General features: G+C 45.0%; 1 protein-coding gene across 1 annotated transcript in view; it reads right to left on the bottom strand.

Annotated features, from left to right (window-relative positions):
* The window catches only part of zdhhc17 (zDHHC palmitoyltransferase 17), a 158,570-nt gene that overhangs the window by 77,277 nt on the left and 61,458 nt on the right, over positions 1–19,835 (bottom strand). Inside the window, exon 4 of the mRNA XM_078219497.1 lies at positions 2,485–2,562. Coding sequence (XP_078075623.1) covers positions 2,485–2,562 — 78 coding nt within the window. The remainder of the gene's footprint in view (positions 1–2,484; positions 2,563–19,835) is intronic.

The following is a 19,835-nucleotide window of genomic DNA, read 5'->3' as shown; positions in this document are numbered from 1 at the left end:
GTTTTTTAAAGCTTTCCCAATCTTCTAAGTCTCCACTATTTTTGGCCACTCTGTACGCATCGGTTTTTAATTTCATACTCTCCTTTATTTCCTTCATTATCCACGGCTGGCTATCCCTATTCTTACAGTCCTTCTTTATCACCGGAATATATTTTTGCTGAGTACTGAAAAAGATCTCTTTAAAAATCCTCCATTGTTCCTCAGCTGTCCTACCTATCAGTCTGCTTTTCCAGTCCACCCTAGCCAATTCAGCCCTCATCCTATCGTACTCCCCTCTGTTCAAGCAGAGGACATTGGTTTGGGACCCTACTTTCTCCCCCTCCATCTGCACCAGAGATTCGACCATTTTGTGATCACTCGACCCAAGAGGGTCCTTCACAAGAAGATCCCTAATTCTACCTGTCTCGTTACACATTGTTCTAAATGTGAGGTAATGCATTTTGGAAGGTCTAATATAGATAGGAAATATAGAGTAAATGGCAGAACCCCTAAGAGTATTGATAGGCAGAGGGATCTGGGTGTATAGGTGTCCAGGTCACTGAAAGTGGCAACGCAGCCGGGGCATTGAGTTTAAAAATTGGCAAGTCATGTTGCAGCTTTATAGAACCTTAGTTAGGCAGCACTTGGAATACAGTGCTTAATTCTGGTTGCCACACTGCCAGAAAGATGTGGAGACTTTGGAGATGGTACAGAAAAGATTTACCAGGATTTTGCCTGGAATGGAGGACATTAGCTACGAGGAGAGGTTGGAGAAACATGCTTTGTTCTCACTGGAACGACGAAGGTTGAGGGGCGACCTGATAGAAGTCTACAAGATTATGAGGGGCATGGACAGAGTGGATAGTCAGAAGCTTTTTCCCAGGGTGGAAGAGTCAATTACTAGGGGGTACAGGTTTAAGGTGCGAGGGGTAAGGTTTAAAGGAGATGTACGAGGCAAGTTTTTTTACACAGGGGCTGGTGGGTGCCTGGAACTCACTGCCGGGGGAGGTAGTGGAAGCAGATATGATAGTGACTTTTAAGAGGCGGCTGGACAAATATATGAATAGGATGAGAATGGAGGGATATGGTCCCCGGAAGGGTAGGGGGTTTTAGTTCAGTCGGGCAGCACAGTCGGTGCAGGCTTGGAGGGCTGAAGGGCCTGTTCCTGTGCTGTAACTTTCTTTGTTCTTTGAGGGGTTAATTGGATGAGAGCCAGGGTAAAAAAAGAAACCCAGATCCGAAATCTCTGAAACAAGAAACCAAGATGAGGGAGAGGGAGATGAGGAAGAAAGAATGGTTTGAAGACCAAAAGACAAAAGCCATGAGAAAAAACATTTGTGCATTCAGTTCTCAACACAGATAGTATAATCTGCATTCAACTGGGAAACTCTGTCTGAGTTTATTTCTATCATTTACCTGAAAATTTCATAAATTGCACTGACTTTATCTCACTAAAAATGTCTTTTGTGACTGAACATTTTGGCTGTCCCTTCCAATAACAATAAGGAGTTCAGAACCTCCAAAAACCCGACACTTGTCACCTGAATAATGGTGTCAATATTGGAATGGCATTAGCCTGATCCACAAGGAGTGTGGTTGGAATCTGGAAGCCAATGCACAAAGTTTAGTTAAGGCAATTGGCATTTATGGGGAAGCTCGACAAACAAAAAGAGGGAGAAAGGAATAGAAGGATCTACTTAAGTGAGATATAATAGGATGGGTGGAGGCTCACAGAGCAGTTAGGCTGAATGACCTGATACTCTCCTTTGTGTTCCATATATTCCTATGTAAAGTTTCAGAGTTTCTACAATATACATTAACTTTTGCAGCAACTTGAAAACGATCATGTTTTGAAAAAAACAATCCTGGTGTGTTTTATTGGTTCGAAGATAGTGTGTCCTGGAATGTACTCCCAGAATGTCCTGTTCCCCGTGAGAGAACAGGACCAGCAATGGTAATTTCATAGAATCATAGGGGGCAGAAGAGGCCCTTTGGCCCATCGAGTCTGCATCAACACGCAAGAAATAACTGACCTCCTACTTAATCCCATCTACCAGCACTTGGCCCATAGCATTGAAAGTTATGATGTGTCAACTGCTCATCCAGGTACTTTTAAAAAGATGCGAGGCAACCCACCTCTACCACCCTCCCAGCCAGTGCATTCCAGACCGTCACCACCCTCTGGATAAAAATGTTTTCCCTCACATCCTCCCTTCTCACATTGAACCTATGGCCCTCGTGATTGACCCTTCAACTAAGGGAACAGCTACTCCTTATCCATTCTGTCCATGTCTCTCAATCTTGTACATCTCAATCAGGTCGCCCCCTCAGTTGCCTCTGCTCCAACAAAAGCAACCCAAGTCTACCCAGCCTCTCTTCATAACTTAAATGTTCCTTCCCAGGCAGCATCCTGGTGAAACTCCTCTGCACTCCCTCCGGTGCAATCATATACATTTGATTTAATTTAATTGAAAAAAGGCAATTGGAAGCCAAGTGCATCTTTACCTTGTTGCCCAGTGAAGAGGGGTGGAATTTAGGTCTCCTCCAAGCTGATCCACAATTGCACCTTTTGATATGTAGTATCTGAAATAGGAATAACTCCATTAGCAGATCAAGACAGTTCCAGAAAAACATTTACACAAACATCTGACTCACCCATTTTGAGGAATTGAGATGTTTCAAGTTGTTAGACATTTCGTTTTGGTAACATTGTTCTGTAATGCTTAAATATTTGAAGGAGCTTTTTAGGTATAGGAACAGCTATATTTTGTTCTCACTGCCACAGCTTTAAAAGCTGGGTTGCGTAAATTTTTAATTAAATATTATTCTGTTAAATGAAATGGCCACAGGCATCCTTTAATAGCGTTTCTGTATGAAAATAGACACTCGGGTTTATTTTTCAGGCAGAAATACCACTGTAATTTTCAAGGGTTAGTAAATTAAATATTCTGAGGAAGAATCAACATATTCACTAGCAAAGATGGGTTTTAAAGATGCAATGACAATACTGAAAGAAAGCGTGTCTAAGTGTACCCTGGCCAACATTTTTTGATTAACATGGCTACAAAATTCATGAACAGTTCATTCATTTGTTGGACATTACCATGTGTAAAATGGCTACCTCCTTGACCTATCAAACAATGATACCATCTATTTTGCTATGACACTAATGTTATGATGAAAGGTCTCAACATTTTCTGTTATAATTTTAGATTTCCAGCATCAATAATGTGACACCATTTCGCTAGTGGAACCTTTGCAACACAGTACGAGGTGCCTCAGAGACTCAAGTTCTCTCTATCAAATGAAAAAATTGCCAAAGTATAAAACCAGTCCAATAAATGAGGCACTGCCTTTCAGCTGTGACCAAATCATTCTTAGAGAAAATGGTCATTTATTTTAGTTAATAATGACAAAGGCAGTCTGACAATGCAGGGATCACTCAAGCACAATTTGAATAAGAGTGCCAGAGAGAACCCTGAGGTATGCATTATTGTCAATAGATCACGGCCTTGTTCTGAATGTGCAAGGTTGGGGTAAAGATGTTTTCACCTTCCACAGTTTGTGTTCACCAGTTCAGTGCAAATATAACTTAGACAAAGAACAAAGAACAGTACAGCACAAGAAACAGGCCCTTCGGCCCTCCAAGCCTGTGCCGCTCATTGGTCCAACTGGACCATTCGTTTGTATCCCTCCATTCCCAGAATTTGACTTTGAACTTCTTCATCTCAATATCCCAACAACATTTTCTAAAAGCAAATTAACTTCCAACCATCATTAGACCAAACTGAGTGTTTTACTAATTAGTAGTAATTCCTTGGATTGTAATCGTCAACCTTTGAGATGTTTAGGATCCAAACTGCTGGCAGTTTTCCAGTCTCAGTTTGCTCAGACTCAGTTATAGCCAAGGCTCACACTTGGTGAAAGGACAAAGAGATTTTCCTCTTCCGAGTATGGAAAATAATTGTGCCAGGGTCCCAGAAGTAAAATGAATGGTTGTTTAAATCACTGTGCTACTTTCATCACTGCTATCATGTACCGCTAAGATATAAAATATTTAGAAAAAATAGGATTCACAGAAAAAGAGTGGCTCGCTGCATGTGACAGATAGCTGGGAGATAAAGGGGAGAGATAGAAAAATAAATTATTCTGGATTGCCATCTCTCATGTAAAAAACTGGTTAATGCCAAGAGGAAGCTTATAGATTTCCTGGTCAATAAAAAAAAAGGAAGGCACTTCCATCTTTGAAGGAATATAAAAGATATGCAAGAACAGAAGAGTAATGTTAAATCAGCTTAATTTGTAAAACTCCAAGTTATCCAGAGACCGGAGTTGGTTAACGTAATACACAATTGCGTCATGGTCCAGTGTGCCAGAAATACAAGAGGTAATGTTCATGTCGACCTGATCAGTGTAAGTGACCCAGACCTTATGTCTTGGCACTCCTTGCAAACATTGAGCACGAAATGATTAATGACAATGCGCTTTGGAGATACTAAAGGTGAGGAATCATGTGCACAGCTTTAAAAGCAATAATTTAAAAGAAAAAATGGAAGAACTGCACAAGGAAATTGATTGGAGAAGATGGTTTAACAGCACATCAGCTCAGGGCAAATGAGCAGCTTTAAAAAGGTTCAGTGTTCAGCATGAAGGACAAACACATGCCCAAAGTCACTATACACAAAGGGAAGGGATGGAGTTTATGAGGGTAAATTAAAGAACATGCAGAAGTCTGCTAAAAGATTTGAGAGCCCAAGGGAATAAAGGCATAATGGTTAACAGTGAACTATTTCTGTATTTCAAATGTTAAGTCAGTCAGAGACTGGGTGAGAACCATAAAATCAGGAGACAGTCATGAAACTAAGGGTGAAACCAGGACTGACCCCCCCCCCCCCCCCCCCCACCCCCCAACCACCCTTTTCCATTACAACGGGGCACAGGTTCAAGGTGGGAGGGTGAAAGTTTAAGGGAGGTCTGCAGGGGAAGTTTTTCATGCAGAGAGTGGTGGGTGCCTGGAATGCGCTGCCAGAGGAGGTGGTGGAAGCAGGCACATTAGCAACATTTAATAGGCATCTGGATGGGTGCATGAATAGGGAGGGAATAGAGGGATTCGGACCGAGTAAGAAGATTTTGTTTTAACTTTAGTTTGGGCATCATGATTGGCACAGGCTGGGAGGGCCGAAGGGCCTGTTCCTGTGCTGTACTGCTCTTTGTTCTTATCAACATTCTGAATGACAGTTCACTGTAGGTATTCACAAGGGAGAATATGAGGAACACACTTCCCCTGAAACAGTCATCCAGGTAAAATTAATGACTGATGGAGATGAAATGGACCTAGAAAGATAAAAACAATAAATCTCCAGGGATATACTGTGATTTATCCCAGAGCCCTAAACAAAACCATCAGTGAGGTATCAACAAGCATTATGAGGAAGACATTAGACACCAGGGAGGTACCAGTGGATTGGAATGTGGCCAATATAATGTCTCATTTTAAAAGCGAGGCAATTCAAACAGAGGGAACTAGAAATCATTAATCTCCTTCAATCCTGTGCAAAACCACATAAATCTGATATCAGGTGTAAACATAGATTACCAGCGCAATAATAACTCAAATTAACAGTTGTTAACTGATTCAGAAGGAAAAATTCCTGCTTGACCCACTCCTTCTTAAAGGAAGTTAAATCACAAAGGTGCTGTACCAAACCTTCCAGATATCATTTGATAAACTTCTACACGAAAAAGTTCTGAAAGCTGTGGGGATTTAAGGTAGATCTTAGGAAGGGATAAGAATTGTTTCAAGGATAGAAAACAATCAGTATTTGCAGAGGAGCTTTTAGTTGCATAGAAACAGAGAAACCAGGAGAAGTAGGCCATTCGGCCCTTCAAACCTGCTCCGCCATACAATATGATCATGGCTGATCTTCGACCTCAATGCGATATTCCCGCTTTCTCCACATACCCCTCGATGCCATTAAAATCTAAAAAATTATCTCTTTCTTGAATTCAGTGATGTGGCCTCCACAGCCTTCTTTAGAGAGAATTCCATAGGTTCACTACATTTTGAGTGAAGATATTTTCCTCCTCTCAGTCCTAAATAGTCTACCCTGTATCCTGAGACTGTCCCCACTGGTTCCAGATTCCCCCACCAGGGAAAACATCTTCCCTGCGCCTCGTCTGTTCAGCCCTGTCAAAATTTTATACACTTCAGATCTCCTCTTATCCTTCCAAACTCTAGTTAGTACAGCCCAGTCAAACCTCATAGGACAGTCCTTAATTCATTTATGGCATGCTGGCTAGATCAACATTTATTGCCCATCCCTTAAACTGCTGCAGCCCAATGTGTAAATACACCCACAATACTGTTACCCAACGATAGTGAAGGAACAGCAACATACTACCCAGTCAGGATGGTGAGTGGGTTGAAGAGGAACTTCCAGATGGTGGTGTGCCCATATTTCTGATGCCTTTGTCCTTGTAGATGGCAACGGTCGTGGATTTGGAAGCTGCTGTCCAAGGAGCATTAATGAGTTCCTGCAGTGCATCTTAATGTAGATGGTACATACTGCTACCCTTGTTTGTCAGTGGTAGAGGGAGTGAATGTTTAATAAATCCCCTCAGGGAACTCACCATTAAAGGCTTCACACTCTTTCTCCCCACCAACTCTTGAATTCACTTATGAATGCAGAGGAGCTTTTAATTACATAGAAACAGAGAAACCAATAGGCCATTCGGCCCTTCAAGCCTTTCTGGTTGTATCACAGCTTGGTATGGCTCCTGCTCTGCCCAAGACCACAAGGAACTACAACAGGTCGTGAATGTAGCCTAATCCATCACACAAACCAGCCTCCCATCCATTGACTCTGTCTGCACTTCCCGCTGCCTTGGCAAAGCAGCCAGCATAATTAAGGACCCCACGCACCCCGGACATTCTCTCTTCCATCTTCTTCCTTTGGGAAAATGATACAAAAGTCTGAGGTCATGTACCAACCGACTCAAGAACAGCTTCTTCCCTGCTGCTGTCAGACTTTTGAATGGACTTATCTTGCATTAATTGATCTTTCTCTACACCCTAGCTATGACTGTAATACTACATTCTGCACTCTCTCGTTTCCTTCTCTATGAACAGTATGTTTTGTCTGTATAGCACGCAAGATACAATACTTTTCACTGTATGTTAATACATGTGACAATAATAAATCAAATCAAATCGAATGAAACAAAAAGACTAACATAGGTCAACAAATTACAAAATACAAGGAGAACACCCCAGTGAACTCAGCATAAGTTTAGTCGGTCCTGGGACTTCCACACCTTGGTAGAATGTCTTGATTCTGTGCCAGGATCCTCTGGAAATGAACATAAGAACTAGGAGCAGGAGTAGGCCATCAGGCCTCTCGAGTCTGCTCCGACATTCAATAAGATCATGGCTGATCTTTTCATGGACTCAGCTCCACTTACCCTCCCGCTCACCATAACCCTTAATTCCTTAACTGTTCAAAAATGTATCTATTCTTGCCTTACAAACATTCAATGAGATAGCCTCATCTGCTTTACTGGGCAGGGAATGCCACAGATTCACAACCCTTTGTGTGAAGGAGTTCCTCCTCAACTCGGTCCTAAATCTGCTTCCCCCTTATTTTGAGGCCATGCCCCCTAGTTCTAGTTTCACCTGCCAGTGGAAACAACTTTCCTGCTTCTATCTTATCGATTCCCTTCATAATCTTATATGTTTCTATAAGATCTCCCCTCATTCTGCTGAATTTCAATGAGTATAGCCCCATTCTACTCAGTCTCTCCTCACAAACCAACCCTCTCAACTCCAGAATCAACCGAGTGAATCTCCTCTGCACCCCTTCCAGTGCCGGTATATCCTTTCTCAAGTAAGGAGACCAAAACTGTACACACTACTCCAGGTGTGACCTCACCAGCACCCGACACAGCTGCAACATAACCTCACTGTTTTTAAACTCCATCCCTCTAGCAATGAAGGACAAAATTACATTTGCGCCTTCTTAATTACCTGCTGCATCTGCAAACCAACTCCTTGTGATTCTTGCACAAGGACACCCAGGTCCATTTGCACAGCAGTATGCTGCAATTTTTTACCATTTAAATAATAATCCATTTTGCTGTTATTCCTACCAAAATGGATGACCTCCCATTTACCAACATTGTACTCCATCTGCCAGACCCTTCCCCACTCACTTAGACTGAGGAATCAGGTCAGATGGTCACGGACTGCAAACTGATCAACCCAAGGTCCAGGTCCTCCTCTGTCTCTTCATTTACATGATGTGGCGATGCCGGCGTTGGACTGGGGTAAACACAGTAAGAAGTCTCACAACACCAGGTTAAAGTCCAACAGGTTTATTTGGTAGCAAAAGCCACTAGCTTTCGGAGCGCTCGCTGCTCCTTCGTCAGGTGAGTGGGATTTCAGTTCACAAACAGGGCATATAAAGACACAAACTCAATTTACAAAATAATGGCTGGAATGCGAGTCTTTACAGGTAATCAAGTCTTAAAGGTACAGACAATGTGAGTGGAGAGAGGGTTAAGCACAGGTTAAAGAGATGTGTATTGTCTCCAGCCGGGACAGTTAGTGAGATTTTGCAAGCCCAGGCAAGTCGTGGGGGTTACAGATAGTGTGACATGAACCCAAGATCCTGGTTGAGGCCGTCCTCATGTGCGCGGAACTTGGCTATCAGTCTCTGCTCAGCGACTCTGCGCTGTCGTGTGTCGTGAAGGCCACCTTGGAGAACGCTTACCCGAAGATCAGAGGCCGAATGCCCGTGACCGTTGAAGTGTTCCCCAACAGGAAGAGAACACTCTTGCCTGGTGATTGTCAAGCGGTGTTCATTCATCCATTGTTGTAGCGTCTGCATGGTCTCCCCAATGTACCATGCCTCGGGACATCCTTTCCTGCAGCATATCAGGTAGACAACGTTGGCCGAGTTGCAAGTGTACGTACCATATACCTGGTGGATGGTGTTCTCACGTGAGATGATGGCATCCGTGTCGATGATCCGGCACGTCATGCAGAGGTTGCTGTGGTAGGGTTGTGTGGTGTCATGGTCACTGTTCTCCTGAAGGCTGGGTAGTTTGCTGCGGACAATGGTCTGTTTGAGGTTGTGCGGTTGTTTGAAGGCAAGAAGTGGGGATGGCCTTGGCGAGATGTTCGTCTTCATCAATGACATGTTGAAGGCTCCGGAGAAGATGTCGTAGCTTCTCCGCTCCAGGAAGTACTGGACGACGAAGAGTACTCTGTCCGCCGTGTCCCGTGTTTGTCTTCTGAGGAGGTCGGTGCGGTTTTTCGCTGTGGCGCGTCGGAACTGTTGATTCATGAGTCGACCGCCATATCCTGTTCTTATGAGGACATCTTTCAGCGTCTGGAGGTGTCTGTTGCCATCCTCCTCATCTGAGCCGATCCTGTGCATACGGAGGGCTTCTCCATAGGGGGATGGCTTCTCTGCATCCTCCTCACAGCTCACCCTCCCACCCGACTTTGTATCATCCGTAAATTTGGAGATTTACATACCATCCCCTCTTCCAAATCATTAATATATAACGTGAACAGTTGGGGTCCCAGCACAGATCCCTGCGCAACTCCACTAGTCACTGACTGCCAATCAGAAAAAGACCCATTTAGAACATAGAACATAGAAAGCCACAGCACAAACAGGCCCTTCGGCCCACAAGTTGCGCCGATCACATCCCCACCTCGAGGCCTATCTATAGCCCTCAATCCCATTAAATCCCATGTACTCATCCAGAAGTCTCTTAAAAGACTCCAACGAGTTTGCCTCCACCACCACCGACGTCAGCCGATTCCACTCACCCACCACCCTCTAAGTGAAAAACTTACCCCTGACATCTCCTCTGTACCTACCCCCCAGCACCTTAAACCTGTGTCCTCTCGTATTTATGACAACTGTTTGCTTCCCATCTGCTAATCAGCTTTCTATCCATCTCAAGGACCTGCAATCCCATGTGCTTTAACTTTACATAGTAGTCTGTTAGGTGAGACCTTGTCGAAAGCCTTCTGGAAGTCTAAATAAACCACATCCATTGGTTCCCCTTGTTCAACTCTACTCGTTAAGTTCTCAAAAAATTCCAATAGATTCGTCAAGCATGTTTCCCTTTTGTAAATCCATGCTGACTTTGTCTGATTATACCACTGCTTTCTAAATGCTGAGTTATAAAATCCTTGATAATAGACTCTCGCAACTTCCCCAGTACCGACGTTAGGCTCACTAGTCTATAGTTCCCTGTTTTCTCTCTATCTCCCTTTTTGAACAGCAAGCTTACATTAGCTACCCTCCAATCTGTAGGAATTATTCCAGAATCCAAAGACTTTTGGAAAATAACTACCAATGGATCTACTATTTCCAGGGCCACTCTGGGATGAAGATCATCAGGACCTGGAGATTTATCCACCTTCAATCCCATCAATTTCCCAAAAACCATTTCTCTACTAATGCTGATTTCCTACAGCTCCTCACCAAAAACATGTTTCTCTCAGCACTTCTGGCACATGTCTTCCTTTGTGACGACTGAAGTAATGACTAAAGTACAAAGTTAATTCCCCAGCAATTTCTTTATTCCATTACGAATTCTTCTGTTTCTGACTGTAAGGGGTCTACATTCATTTTTGTCAAACTTTTTCTCTTTACATATCTATAGAAATTTTTACAGTCAGTTTTTATGTTCCCCATTATCTTACTTTCATACTCTATCTTTCCCTTCTTAATCAATCCTTTGGTCCTCCTTTGCTGAATTTTAAACTACTCCCAATCTTCAGGCCTATTGCTTTTTCTTCCAATTTGTTTGGTTCTTCCTTGAATCTGATACAATCACTAATTTCCCTTGTAAGCCATGGTTTGGCCACAATTCCCTTACCACTCTTGCGCCAAACAAGAATAAACAACTTCTGGAGTTCACCTAATCGTTCTTTAAATGCCTGCCATTGCCTGTCCACTGTCTTTCCTTTCAGGAATGTTTCCCAGTCCATCATGGCCAATTCATGTCTCACACCATCATAGTTACCTTTATTGAGATTCAGGACCCTGGTCTCAGAATCAACGACATCATTATCCACCTTGACAAAGAATTCTATTATATTATGGTCACTCGTCCCCAAGGGTTCTCTCAACTAGATTGTCAACTAATCCTTTCTCATTGCAAAACACCCAGTCCAAGATGGCCGGCTCCCTTGTTGGTTCCTCAGCGTATTGCTCCAGAAAGCCATCCTGTATGCACTCCAGAAATTCCTCCTCTATTGTACTATGACTAATTTGGCTCTCCCAATCTATATGCAGATTAAAGCCGCCCATAATCACAAGTGCTCCTTTAACACATACATCTCTGATTTCCCGTATAATTACCACAACATTACCAATACAGTTTGGTGGTCTGTATACCACCCCCATCAATATTTTTTGCCCCTTGTTGTTTCTTAACTCAACCCATACTGGTGCAGAAGGTGAAGTCACAGGGGTTTTGGGGTGAGCTGGCAAGGTGGATACAAGACTGGCTCGGTCATAGAAGACAGAGGGTAGTAGTGGAAGGGTGCGTTTCTGAATGGAGGGCTGTGACAATTGGCGTTCCTCAGGGATCAGTGCTGAGACCTTTGCTGTTTTTACTATATATAAATGATTTGGAGAATGTAACTGGTTTAATTATTAAGTTTGCGAACCACACAAAGGTTGGTGGATTTGCAGATAACGATGAGGACCATCAGAGGATACAGCAGGGTATAGATCGGTTGGAGGCTTGGGCGGAGAGATGGCAGATGGAGTTTAATCCGGACAATTGTGAGGTAATGCATTTTAGAAGATCTAATACAGATAGGAAATATACAGTAAAATGGCAGAACCTTTCGGAGTATTGATAGGCAAAGGGATCTGGGTGTACAGGTACACAGGTCACTGGAAGTGGCAATGCAGGTGGAGAAGGTAGTCAAGAAGGTATACAGCATGCTTGTCTTCATCGGCCGGGGCATTGAGTTTAAAAATTGGCAAGTCATATTGCAGCTTCATAGAACCTTAGTTAGGCCGCATTTGGAATATAATGTTCAATTCTGGTCGCCACACTACCAGAAGGATGTGGAGGCTTTGGAGAGGGTACAGAAAAGATTTACCAGGATGTTGTCCTGGTATGAAGGACATTAGCTATGAGGAGAGGTTGGAGAAACTTGGTTTGTTCTCACTGGAACAGTGGAGGTTGAGGGTGCAACAGGCAATTACTAGTGGGCACAGGTTTAAGGTACGAGGGGCAAGGTTTAAAGGAGATGTACGAGGCAAGTTTTTTTTACACAGAGGGTGGTGGGTGCCTGGAACTCACTGCCGGGGGAGGTAGTGGAAGCAGATACGATAGTGAATTTTAAGGGGCGTCTGGACAAATACATGAAAAGGATGGGAAAGAGGGATATGGTCCCCGGAAGGGTAGGGGGTTTTAGTTCAGTTGGGCAGCATGGTCGGTGCAGGCTTGGAGGGCCGAAGGGCCTGTTCCTGTGTTGTAATTTTCTTTGTTCTTTACACAGATTCCATTCATTGATGCTAATATCTTTCCTCAGTATCGTATCAAGATCATTAATCAACAATGCAGATTCATAGCTTCTTGAAAGTGGAGTCACAAGTCGACAGAGTAGCGAAGAAAGCATTCAGCATGCTTGGATTCATTGGTCAGAACATTGAATACAGGAGTTGGGACGTCTTGTTGAAGTTAACATAGAACATAGAACAGTACAGCACAGAACAGGCCCTTCGGCCCACGATGTGGTGGCGAGCTTTATCTGAAACCAAGATCAAGCTATCCCACTCCCTATCATCCTGGTGCGCTCCATGTGCCTATCCAATAACCGCTTAAATGTTCCTAAAGTGTCTGACTCCGCGATCACTGCAGGCAGTCCATTCCACACTCCAACCACTCTCTGCGTAAAGAACCTACCTCTGATATCTTTCCTATATCTCCCACCATGAACCCCACAGTTATGCCCCCTTGTAATAGCTCCATCCACCCGAGGGAATAGTCTTTGAACGTTCACGCAATCTATCCCCTTCATCATTTATAAACCTCTATTAAGTCTCTCCTCAGCCTCCTCTGCTCCAGAGAGAACAGCCCTAGCTCCCTCAACCTTACCTCATAAGACCTACCCTCCAAACCAGGCAGCATCCTGGTAAATCTCCTCTGCACTCTTTCCAGCGCTTCCACATCCTTCTCATAGTGAGGTGACCAGAACTGCACACAATATTCCAAATGTGGTCTCACCAAGGTCCTGTTCAGTTGCAGCATAACCCCATGGCTCTTAAACTCCAACCCCCTGTTAATAAAAGCTAACACACTATAGGCCTTCTTCACAGCTCTATCCACTTGAGTGGCAACCTTTAGAGATCTGTGGATATGGACACCAAGATCTCTCTGTTCCTCCACAGTCTTCAGAACCCTACCTTTGACCCTGCAATCCACATTTAAATTAGTCCTACCAAAATGAATAACCTCACATTTATCAGGGTTAAACTCCATTTGCCATTTTTCAGCCCAGCTTTGCATCCTATCTATGTCTCTTTGCAGCCAACAACAGCCCTCCACCTCATCCACTACTCCACCAATCTTGGTGTCATCAGCAAATTTACTGATCCACCCTTCAGCCCCTCCTCTAAGTCATTAATAAAAATCACAAAGAGCAGAGGACCAAGCACTGATCCCTGTGGTACTCCACTAGCAACCTGCCTCCAAAGAACAAAGAACAAAGAACAGTACAGCACAGGAAACAGGCCCTTCGGCCCTCCAAGCCTGTGCCGCTCCTTGGTCCAACTAGACCAATCGTTTGTATCCCTCCATTCCCAGGCTGCTCATGTGACTATCCAGGTAAGTCTTAAACGATGTCAGCGTGCCTGCCTCCACCACCCTACTTGGCAGCGCATTCCAGGCCCCCACCACCCTCTGTGTAAAAAACGTCCCTCTGATGTCTGAGTTATACTTCGCCCCTCTCAGCTTGAGCCCGTGACCCCTCGTGATCGTCACCTCCGACCTGGGAAAAAGCTTCCCACTGTTCACCCTATCTATACCCTTCATAATCTTGTATACCTCTATTAGATCTCCCCTCATTCTCCGTCTTTCCAAGGAGAACAACCCCAGTCTACCCAATCTCTCCTCAGAGCTAAGACCCTCCATACCAGGCAACATCCTGGTAAACCTTCTCTGCACTCTCTCCAATGCCTCCACGTCCTTCTGGTAGTGCGGCGACCAGAACTGGACGCAGTACTCCAAATGTGGCCTAACCAGCGTTCTATACAGCTGCATCATCAGACTCCAGCTTTTATACTCTATACCCAGTCCTATAAAGGCAAGCATACCATATGCCTTCTTCACCACCTTCTCCACCTGTGTTGCCACCTTCAAGGATTTGTGGACTTGCACACCTAGGTCCCTCTGTGTTTCTATACTCCTGATGACTCTGCCATTTATTGTATAACTCCTCCCTACATTATTTCTTCCAAAATGCATCACTTCGCATTTATCCGGATTAAATTCCATCTGCCACCTCTCCGCCCAATTTTCCAGCCTATCTATATCCTGCTGTATTGCCCGACAATGCTCTTCGCTATCCGCAATTCCAGCCATCTTCGTGTCATCCGCAAACTTGCTGATTACACCAGTTACACCTTCTTCCAAATCATTTATATATATCACAAATAGCAGAGGTCCCAGTACAGAGCCCTGCGGTCCGAACATTTTCCATCCACCACCACCCTCTGTCTTCGATCAGATAGCCAGTTACCTATCCAATCGGCCAACTTTCCCTCTATCCCACACCTCCTTACTTTCATCATAAGCCGACCATGGGGGACCTTATCAAACGCCTTACTAAAATCCATGTATATGACATCAACTGCCCTACCTTCATCAACACACTTAGTTACCTCCTCAAAACATTCTATCAAATTTGTGAGGCACGACTTGCCCTTCACAAATCCGTGCTGACTATCCCGGATTAATCCGCATCTTTCTAAATGGTCGTAAATCCCATCCCTAAGGACCTTTTCCATCAATTTACCAACCACCGAAGTAAGACTAACCGGTCTATAATTACCAGGGTCATTTCTATTCCCTTTCTTACACAGAGGAACAACATTCGCCACTCTCCAGTCCTCTGGCACCATCCCCGTGGACAGCGAGGACCCAAAGATCAAAGCCAAAGGCTCTGCAATCTCATCCCTTGCCTCCCAAAGAATCCTAGGATATATTTCATCAGGCCCAGGGGACTTATCGACCTTCAGTTTATTCAAAACTGCCAGTACATCCTCCCTCCGAACATCTATTTCCTCCAGCCTATTAGTCTGTAACACCTTCTCTTCCTCAAAAACATGGCCCCTCTCTTTGGTGAACACTGAAGGAAAAGTATTCATTCATCACCTCGCCTGTCTCTACTGACTCCATACACAAGTTCCCACTACTGTCCTTGACCGGCCCTAACCTCACCCTGGTCATTCTTTTATTCCTCACATTAGTGTAAAAAGCCTTGGGGTTTTCCTTGGTCCGACCCGCCAAGGACTTCTCATGTCCCCTCCCAGCTCTCCTAAGCCCCTTTTTCAGCTCATTCCTTGCTAACTTGTAACCCTCAATCGAGCCATCTGAACCTTGTTTCCTCATCCCTACATAAGCTTCCCTCTTCCTTTTCACAAGATATTCCACCTCTTTCGTGAACCATGGTTCCCTCACTCGGCCATTTCCTCCCTGTCTGACAGGGACATACCTATCAAGGACACCCAGTATTTGTTCCTTGAAAAAGTTCCACTTTTCATTAAGTGCCTTTCCCTGACAGTTTCTGTTCCCATCTTATGCCCCCTAATTCTTGCCTAATCGCATCATAATTACCTCTCCCCCAATTGTTAACCTTGCCCTGCCGTACGGCCCTATCCCTCTCCATTGCAATAACAAAAGACACCGAATTGTGGTCACTATCTCCAAAGTGCTCTCCCACAACCAAATCTAACACTTGGCCCGGTTCATTTCCCAGTACCAAATCCAATGTGGCCTCACCTCTTGTCGGCCTATCCACATATTGTGTCAGGAAACCCTCCTGCGCACACTGCACAAAAACTGCCCCATCCGAACTATTTGACCTACAAAGGCTCCAATCAATATTTGGAAAGTTAAAGTCCCCCATGACAACTACCCTGTGACCCCCACACATATCCATAATCTGCTTAGCAATTTCTTCCTCCACATCTCTATTACTATTTGGGGGCCTATAGTAAACTCCTAACAACGTGACTGCTCCTTTCCTGTTTCTAACTTCAGCCCATATTACCTCAGTATGCAGATCCCCCTCGAAGTGCCTTTCCGCAGCCGTTAAACTATCCTTGATTAACAATGCTACTCCTCCACCTCTTTTACCAGCTTCCCTGCACTTACTGAAACATCTATACCCCGGAACGTCCAACAACCATTCCTGTCCTTGTTCTACCCACGTCTCCGTAATGGCCACAACATCGTAGTCCCAAGTACCAATCCACGCCCCAAGTTCATCTACCTTGTTCCGGATGCTCCTTGCATTGAAGTAGACACACTTCAACCCACCTTCCTGTCTACTGGTACCCACCCTTGACCCTGATACCTTCCCCAATACCTCACCACCCTCAACACTGACTCCTGGACTACAACTCCTTTTCCCACTCCCCTGACAAATTAGTTTAAACCCCCCTGAAGAGCCGTAACAAATTTCCCTCCTAGGATATTGGTGCCCCTCTGGTTCAGGTGCACCCCGTCCTGTTTGTACAGGTCCCACCTTCCCCAGAATGTGTTCCAATTATCGACGTATCTGAAACCCTCCCTCCTGCACCATCCCTGCAACCACATGTTTAAGTGCACTCTCTCCCTGTTCCTCAACTCGCTATCACGTGGCACCGGTAACGTACCAGACATGACCACATGTTTTGACTTGGCTCTCAGCTTCCAGCCCAGCTCCCGAAATTCCGGTTTTAAATCGCCGTCCCTTCTCTTACCTATGTCGTTGGTACCAATGTGTACCACGACTTGTGACTGTTTCCCCTCCCCGTTAAGAATCCGGAAAACACGGTCCGAGACGTCACGGATCCTGGCATCCGGTCAGCAACATACCATCCGTGAGTCTCTTTTGCTGCCACAGAACCTCCTATCTATTCCTCTAACTAACAAGTCCCCAATAACTATTGCCCTCCCGCTCTGCCCCTTACCCTCCCGAGCCACAGAGACGGACACAGTGCTGGAGATCCTCTCACTGCGGCTCACCACTGGTATGTCGTCCCCCTCAACCGTATCCAAAGCGGAATACTTGTTGCTAAGGGGAACGACCACAGGGGATCCCTGCACTGACTGCTTCCTCCCAGCCCCTCTCACCGTTACCCATCTGTTTTCATTCCTCAGAGTAACTGTAACCCTAAAGCTTTTGTCTATGGCCACCTCTGCGTCCCTAATGATCCGAAGTTCATCCAACTCCAGCTCCAGTTCCCTAACACGGTTTTGGAGGAGCTGCAGATAGGTGCACTTCCCACAGCTGTAATCAGCAGGGACACTGATGTCTTTCCTCACTTCAAACATAGTGCAAGAGGAACATTGCACTGCCTGCACACCCATCCCCTCTAGATAACTTGCCAGAACCAGGTAGAAACAACAAAAATGAATTAAACTCACCCCTGCTCGCCCTTTCTGCCTAAGCCCTGTGAGCCAAAGCCCTTATAGCTTTCACTCAGCTTCCCACTCACTAAGCTGCCCGCTCCCGACGCTGCCCGCTGTATAGAGTGACTTTTATAGTAAAAAACACAATCTCCCAGAATCCCCTGCAGCCTACTCGCACTTCCTTTAGTTTCAACCCTTGAAAAAAGCCCGCGAAAAAACGGATTAAATAAATAAATCACAGCACTTTACTCACCCTCAGTACTCCTGCTGAGAATCTCTCCCTCTGTCCTGCACCACTTCGAACATATGAGCAAGACATTCATAGAATCATAGAAACCCTACAGTGCAGAAAGAGGTCATTTGGCCCATCGAGTCTGCACCGACCACAATCCCACCCAGGCCCTACCCCCATATCCCCACATATTTACCCGCTAATCCCTCTAACCTACGCATCTCAGGACACTGAGTAATTTTAGCATGGCCAATCAACCTAACCCGCACATCTTTGGACTGTGGGAGGAAACCGGAGCACCCAGAGGAAACCCACGCAGACACGAGGAGAATGTGCAAACTCCACACAGACAGTGACCCAAGCCGGGAATCGAACCCAGGTCTCTGGAGCTGTGAAGCAGCAGTGCTAACCACTGTGCTACCGTGGCCCATTGGTAAGGCCACACTTGGAATACTTATACAGTTCTGGTCATTCTATTATAGAAAGAATATTAAACTGGAAAGAGTGCAGAAAAGATTTACTAGGATGCTACCGGGAGTTGATGGTTTCAGTTATAAGAGAGGCTGGATAAACTGGGACTATTTTCCCTGAAGTGGAGGCGGCTTAGGGGTGATCTAATAGAGGTCTATAAAAAAATGAGGGGCATAGATAAGGTAGATAGTCAACATCTTTTCCCAAAGGTACGGGAGTCTAAAACTAGAGAGCGTAGGTTTAAGGTGAGAGGGGAGAGATACAAAAGGGTCCAGAGGGGCAATTTTTTCACAGAGAGGGTGGTGAGTGTCTGGAATGAGCTGTCAGAGGTAGTAAAGTTAAAAGTTTATTTATTAGTCACAAGTAAGGCTTACATTAACACTGCAATGAAGTTACTGTGAAATTCCTCTAGTCGCCACAGTCCGGCGCCTGTTCGGATCAAAGCACCTAACCAGCACATCTTTCAGAATATGGGAGGGAGCCGGAGCACCCGGAGGAAACTCACGCAGACACAGGGAGAACGTGCAAACTCCACACACAGTGACCCAAGCCGGGAATCAAACCCGGGTCCCTGGCGCTGTGAAACAGCAATGCTAACCACTATGCTAGCATGCCGCCCCTTCTAAGTAGTAGAAGTGGGTACAATTTTGTCTTTTAAAAAGCACTTAGACAGTTACATGGGTAAGATGGGTATAGACGGATATGGGCCTAATGCGGGCAATTGGGACTAGCTTAATGGGAAAAGCTGGGCAGCATGGACAAATTGGGCAGAACGGTCTGTTTTCATGCTGTAAACCTCTGACTCTAACTGGGCATCCAACCACTTAGATTGTGTGTCCACTAGTATAAGAAACATTATGTTCTATAAATTATCCTGTAAAGCCGATATATATTCTTGTCCAGGGTCTACCAGGCCACTCCCAAGGATGCACAGTCGCTGGTGGCAGAAATCCCTTTGGGCTTCACAACTGAGGCAGTGTCCGACATTGGTGACCGAACAGCCACCAAAACTAACTTCTGGCTAGTGCTTTCATCCTGCTTTGTCCCTGATGTGAGTCACGAAATTCATGTAATAAGTAGTCTTCCTTGGGGGTGGGATGATACCCCGAGCCCCCCAGAATATGTGAGGACTGTGTTATCTCTGTCCTTCTGTGTTGGTCGGGTTTAAACAGCTCTGACCTTTATATCGCCACCCTTGCATCATCATCATCTTAACTTTTGATAACATTGGGTTTCTTTCTGTCCACATCTTTATATGTTTGCTTCAGACTGGCAAAGTCTCAACAGGCGTAGCACCAAAAACTTACACAAAGAACCAGGTTTAATCAAGGCACCTTGAGTGCTGCAGAGGGTTTTTTTGAATGGTAGAGGGGCCGACAAAATCCAGAGCTTCGCGCTTCAGCAACTAAATTCCTGAATTAAAATCAAGAATGAGCAAGAGGTCAGGACTGAAGGAGTGCGGAGATTTGGAGGGCTGTGAGGCTGGATGGTG

The sequence above is a fragment of the Mustelus asterias genome, chromosome 9, assembly GCF_964213995.1.
Source record: "Mustelus asterias chromosome 9, sMusAst1.hap1.1, whole genome shotgun sequence".
NCBI lineage: Eukaryota > Metazoa > Chordata > Chondrichthyes > Carcharhiniformes > Triakidae > Mustelus > Mustelus asterias.
This window is presented reverse-complemented; position numbering and strand designations above follow the sequence as displayed.